The sequence below is a fragment of the Canis aureus genome, chromosome 18 (genome assembly GCF_053574225.1).
Source record: "Canis aureus isolate CA01 chromosome 18, VMU_Caureus_v.1.0, whole genome shotgun sequence".
Lineage (NCBI taxonomy): Eukaryota > Metazoa > Chordata > Mammalia > Carnivora > Canidae > Canis > Canis aureus.
The window spans coordinates 58474660-58481445 of NC_135628.1; the positions used below are offsets into that span (position 1 = coordinate 58474660).

The following is a 6786-nucleotide window of genomic DNA, read 5'->3' on the forward strand; positions in this document are numbered from 1 at the left end:
ATCTATACTTTCTATAAATATATTCTTTTTTAACTTTCTACTTCACTCCAACATGTTTCTGAGATTAATCTATATCATTGTAGTGGCTCCATCAAGATGACGGAAGAGTAGGGTGTCCAAGTCACCTGTCCCCACAAACTTACCTAGATAACTTTCGAAAACCTACAAATTTGGTGTGAGATTTAAGGAGAGAACAGCTGGAATGCTACAGTGAGAAGAGTTTGGGCTTCTATCAAGTAGGAAGACGGAAAAATAAATAAATTAAAAAGCATCCAAGGGAGAGGGGCCCCAGTGAAAAGCCGGGCTAAGGCCACATGGCCAGTGCCCCCAGGACAGGAAAGTTCAGTCACGGAGAAGCAGGAGCTTTATCAATCTTCCCGGATAAAAGGCTTTCGAGGGGACCTCGGGCAGGATCCCAGGAGGGGCCGGGATGCCCTTAGGCTCCCAGGGGCACTAACAGAGGAACTGCGCCCCGGAGGAGAGCACATCACACAACCAGCCTAGCTCCCTAAAGGGCTAGAGGGCGCGACCAGCAGGCCCAAGGAGCAGCCTGGGGGGCAGCTCGGGTGGCGGCTCTGTGAGAAGGGGGCTGTGCAGTCCTGGGAGTATGATTCCAGCAGTGCAGGCCCCTGAGCCTAGGGCGCTATGGGACACAGCCCAAGATCCAGCGCTCCCCCCGGGAGACAGGCAGAGGCTGGGAGGACACAGGGCATCAAGGATGCTCCTGCCACCAGGAGGACCCAAGGTGGGCAGATCGGAGGCCCCCACCCCCAGAGCATCCAGGCCCCTGCAGACTGAGCTGCAGTAGTTACTACGGGAGCTGACTCCAGGGTTTGAGAGCTGGCCAACACCAGTGTTGTTCCTCCTGGTGTCACGTTGTACCTGGGACTTAGCAGGGGCCTCACAGGATAAACAGCTCCTACTGAGCCCGCACCTAGCAGGGAGCTGGGCACCTTCCCCAGGTGCACACACCTGAGAATCAGCACAGCAGGCCCCTCCCCCAGAAGACCAGCTAGAAGGACAGGGGAAAAGCAAGGTATTTGACCAAGCAGCACAGGAAAGTTCCAGGGGAAGTTGAGGGTTTTACAGAATATAGAATCAGAGGATACTCCCCCTTGTTATTTGTTTTCTGTTTGTTTCCCCCACCTATTTTTTCTCTCTCGTTTTCTCCTTTTTCCAGTACAACTTGTTTTTGGCCACTCTGCACTGAGCAAAATGACTAGAAGGAAAAACTCACCGAAAAAGAATGAGAAACAGTCCTATCTCCCACAGAGTTACAAAATTTAGATTACAATTCAATGTCAGAAAGCCAATTCAGAAGCACTATTATACAGATACTGGTGGCTCTAGAAAAAAAGCATAAAGGATTCAAGAGACTTCATGACTGCAGAACTTAGATCTAATCAGGCAGAAGTTAAAAATCAGTTAAATGAGATGCAATACAAACTAGAGGTCCTAACAACAAGGGTTAAAGAGGTAGAAGAATGAATGAGTGACATAGAAGACAAGTTGATGGCAAGGAGGGAAACTGAGGAAAAAAGAGATAAACAATTAAAAGATCATGAGAATAAGTTAAGGGAAATAAATGACAGCCTCAGACGGAAAAATCTACGTTTAATAGGGGTTCCCGAGGGCACCAAAAGGGACAGAGGTCCAGCCAGAATATGTATTTGAACAAATCATAGCTGAGAACTTCCCTAACCTGGGAAGGGAAACAGGCATTCAGATCCAGGAAATAGAGAGATCCCCGTCTAAAATCAATAAAAACTGCTCAACATCTCAACATTTAATAGTGAAACTTACAAATTCCAAAGATAAAGAGAAGATCCTTAAAGCAGCAAGAGGCAAGAAATCCCTGTCTTTTATGGGGAGGAATATTAGGGTAACAGCAGACCTCTCCAAAGAGACCTGGCAGGCCAGAAAGGGCTGGCAGGATATATTCAGGGTCCTAAATGAGAAGAACATGCAGCCAAAAATACTTTATCCAGCAAGGCTCTCATTCAGAATAGAAGGAGAGATAAAGAGCTTCCAAGATAGGCAGAAACTGAAAGAATATGTGACCACCAAACCAGCTCTGCAAGAAATACTAAGGGAGGGATCCCTGGGTGGCACAGTGGTTTAGCGCCTGCCTTTGGCCCAGGGCGCGATCCTGGAGACCCGGGATTAAATCCCATGTCTGGCTCCCGGTGCATGGAGCCTCCTTCTCCCTCTGCTTATTTCTCTGCCTCTCTCTCTCTCTCTGTGACTATCATAAAAAAAAAAAGAAATACTAAGGGGGATTTTGTAATAGAAAGAGTAAGTCCAAGGGAACACTCCATAAAAACAGGGACTGAATAGGTATCATGATGACACTAAATTCATATCTTTCAATAGTAACTCTGAATGTGAATGGGCTTAATGAACCCATCAAAAGGCTCAGGGTTTTAGACTGGATAAAGCAGCAAGACACAATGCCAGATTTCAGGTTGTACTACAAAGCTGTGGTCATCAAGACAGTGTAGTACAGGCACAAAAACAGACACATAGATCAATGGAACAGAATAGAGAATCCACAAGTGGACCCTCAGCTTTATGGTCAATTAATATTCAACAAAGCAGGAAAGACTATCCACTGGAAAAAAGTCAGTCTCTTCAATAAATGGTGCTGGGAAAATTGTACATCCACATGCAGAAGAATGAAACTAGACCACTCTCTTACACCATACACAAAGATAAACTCAAAATGGATGAAAGATCTAAATGTGAGACAAAATTCCATCAAAATCCTAGAGGAGAACACAGGCAACACCCTTTTTGAACTTGGCCACAGCAACTTCTTGCAAGATACATCCATGAGGGCAAGAGAAACAAAAGAAAAATGAATTATTGTGACTTCATCAAGATAAGAAGCTTTGCACAGCAAAGGAAACAGTCAACAAAACTAAAAGAAAACCTACAGAATCGAAAAGTTATTTGCAAATGACCTATCAGATAATGGGCTAGTATCCAAGATCTATAAAGAACTTCTTAAACTCAACAGCAAAGAAACAAACAATCCAATCATGAAACGGGCAAAAGACATGAACAGAAATCTCACAGAGGAAGACATGGACATGGCCAACAAGCATGAGGAAATGCTCCGCATCACTTGCCATCAGGGAAATACAAATCAAAACCACAATGAGATACCACCTCACACCAGTGAGAATGGGGAAATTAACAAGACAGGAATCAACAAATGTTGGAGAGGATGTGGAGAAAGAGGAACCCTCTTGCTCTGTTGGTGGGAATGTGAACTGGTGCAGCCACTCTGGAAAACTGTGGGAGATTCCTCAAAGAGTTAAAAATAGATCTGCCTTACAACCCAGCAATTGCACTGCTCGGGATTTACCCCAAAGATAGGGATGCAGTGAAACGCCAGGATACCTGCCCCCCATGTTTAGAGCAGCAATGTCCACAATAGCCAACTTGTGGAAAGAGCTTCAATGTACATCAAAAGATGAATGGATAAAGAATATGTGGTCGATATCAATGGAATATTATTCAGCCATTAAAAAAAACAAATGCCCACTATTTGCTTCGAACTTGAGGGTCCTGGAGGGTATTGTGCTGAGTGAAATAAGTAAATCGGAAAAGGACAAACATTATATGGTCTCATTCATTTGGGGAATATAAAAATTAGTGAAAGCGCATAAAGGGAAAATAGAGAAAATGAGTGAAAACATCAGTGAGGGTGACAAAACATGAGAGACACCGAATTCTGGGAAATGAACAAGGGGTAGTGGAATGGGCAGTGGGCAGGGTGTTGGGGTGACTGGTTGATGGGCATTGAGGGGGGCACTTGGCGGATGATCCCTGGGTGTTATTTTATTTGTTGGCAAATTGAACTCCAACAAAAAAATAAATAATCTATATCATTGTAAGTAGTATTAATAGAATGTCTATTCTTATTGCATGACCAGGTCACAATTTATTTCCCCAAGTCATCACTAGTGGGCTTTTGGGTAGCTTCTTATTTTAATCTGTTACTAGATGTCTTTTGGTAAAGATATCATACATGTTTATAAGAAATTCACGAGAGGGTGTTTCTTTTGCGTCACAGAGAACAGATACTTTCAGCCTTAGTCACTGTTGCTGCATACAGTGCGGTGGGATGATATAAATTGTTTTCTTGATTGCTAGTGGTTTTTTTCTTTCATTGTCTTTCCTCCATTAGAATGTAACATTTTTGACATTTTCACTGTAGATACTTTAACTATCTTGCTATCAGCTATGATGAATAGATTAGTACATGAATGAATGAATGAATGAAGAAGTATCTGAAATATATAATGTTTAATCAATTATATTTTTTGAAAATTTGCACTCTAATTTAAAATATTTCCCAACAGAAGTCTCTTACTTCCTTGATCCCCACTGTTTTCATCTGTAATTAGAGCTGTTAATACGTGTTTTTTGGTTCCAAGTTTGTTAGAGAATGGTGAGCCTTACAAGGTGTATGAATTGTTAAGTTTTAGACAGATTGACTAATATGATTGATTATGATTATTAATAATTTTAACAAAGTAACCTCTATTATACTTGAACTCTTTATATAATCAAATGCAACACTAAATATGTTTTGCCACATGTTTATTGTCCTCAATTCCCAAATCAGTGAGGAGCATGAATATGGAAAAAGAGCAAACTCCTAGTATCTGGCTGGTATATGATAACCCTGATGACCCTGTGACATATTTGAAAAAAATTATTTTAGTATCCTCCCAGCCCATATCCCTGTGTGTTCCTCTGACATTTAGGAAACTTATAAGCATATTATATCCCCACATTTTCTTTTCCGGGCAATGTCCTTCGTCATCATCCATAAATTTTAATTTATCTGACAGGTAGTTTTCACTTACATGCTACAAACAAAAGTTAAATACTGCATTGATACTTAAAGTAAAACACACCTAGTTATTTTATACAACACAATGACTATTTGAGAAAACTATATTCAGTGACTCTTTTGACCAACTGACAAACTGGAACACGTAGGTAGATACACAATTGTCTTCTTAAAAGGCTGAGTCAGGTATTAGTCTTCAAACTAGAAAAGATAATATTTTTCTTATTTTTAGGTGGTGCAAAGAGTTTTAAAACAGTATCATCTATACCAAAAGTACCATCTTCCTTTCTGCACTCAGCATACTTCATACCATTTAAAATTTCATGCAATTTATGTTATCTCCAAAAGGTGAAATTGCAGATCAGGAAATTTTATCTTCTATTCTTGAAAAACACTGGGCATTTATTTTGAATACAGGTGAACAGGACAGAATAAAGGGAAGGTATAAGAAAGATGAAGGAATGAAGATCAAGAGGATGAATTTTTTTATATTGATCTTTCTCTCTCTTTTTTTTTTTTCATCCTGCACAATTGAACCTACTCTCCAGTTTAATCCTTCATTGAGAGCATGGCTACCACTGTCCACAAAGTCTCCCATTTGCCATCCACATGAGAAGAAGCCACTATCAAAACACTTCTCCTGCCACCCTTTGTGTACCCTTGAACCTGGCCAATGCTTTTTTCAGAGCTCCAGTCACATCCTTGTTCCTCAGACTGTAGATGAGTGGATTTAGCATTGGTGTAAGGATTGTGTAGAACACAGAAAAGACTTTGTCCTGGGCTGGCCTGTGGTAAGAGTGTGGCAGCATGTAGGTGTACATGGCAGCCCCATAGAACAAGGTCACCACTGTTATGTGAGATGAGCAGGTGGCAAATGCCTTTTTCCTCCCTTCCACTGAACTCATGTGGTGGACTGTGGTCAGAATTCGAGCATAGGAAGAAATCACCACAGAGAAAGGAATCAGCAGCATCAGAACACAGCACACATACATTACTGTCTCATAGAGGGCTGTGTCTGCACATGCCAACTTCAAGACTGCAGGTGCCTCACAGAAGAAATGATTAATCTCTCGCGAGTTGCAGAAAGGAAAGCTCATGGTGATAGGAGTTAGAAGAAAGCCATCCAAAGAGCCCCCAAACCAGGAACCTGCTATGATCATCCAACAGACCTGGCGGCTCATAAGAACAGGATAGCGAAGAGGGTTGCAGATGGCCACATAGCGATCATAGGCCATGAGGCCCAGCAGAAAGAACTCAGCTCCCACCAGGGTGAGGTAGAGGAAGTGCTGAGCTGTGCACCCCATAAAGGAGATGGTTCTTTGACCAAGTAGGTAATCAACCAGCATCTTTGGCACAATGGTGGAGATGTACATCATGTCAATGAAGGAGAGGTGGCTGAGCAAGAAGTACATGGGTGTGTGAAGTCGTGAATCGGTGCGAATCAGGAAGATCATGACTCCGTTGGCCATCAGTGCAGTGAAAAAGATGATAGAGACAATGAGAAAAAGAAGGCCGGAGATGTCCTTCCTGTTGAACAGCCCCATGAAGGTGAAGTCCGTAGAGGATGTGTTGTGCATCTCCATTAATCCTATGATGGTGCTACTATGACCTACAATCTTCCAAATAAAATGACAGTATCCTCAGAGAATTAACATAACAACATATGGGTTGATTGTTAGGCAACAAACTACTAAAATTTGGGAGAAAACTCTTAAAAATATTTTCTTACAACTTTAGCACAGATATCTAGAAACTAATCTATTCTAGAATGTTTTTTACATAAAATTGATCATTTTGAATCAATATTTCTTTAAAAACATTGAACAAGATGATGTCAACAGATGCTATTGTACTACAGTGATACATTTAACAACACATAAGGGTGTAAACCATGTTATTCAGTTAAATATACCCTGGTC

The 6786-nt window shown here is 41.5% G+C and overlaps 1 protein-coding gene across 1 annotated transcript; it reads right to left on the minus strand.

The window, feature by feature from the left end:
• Positions 1-5493: 5493 nt before the first annotated feature.
• On the minus strand, positions 5494-6579 carry LOC144288391 (olfactory receptor 2T1). The gene has a single exon (XM_077855900.1). The coding sequence runs from the start codon at positions 6448-6450 to the stop codon at positions 5494-5496; it is 957 nt and encodes a 318-aa protein (XP_077712026.1). The 5' UTR covers positions 6451-6579.
• Positions 6580-6786: the final 207 nt, after the last annotated feature.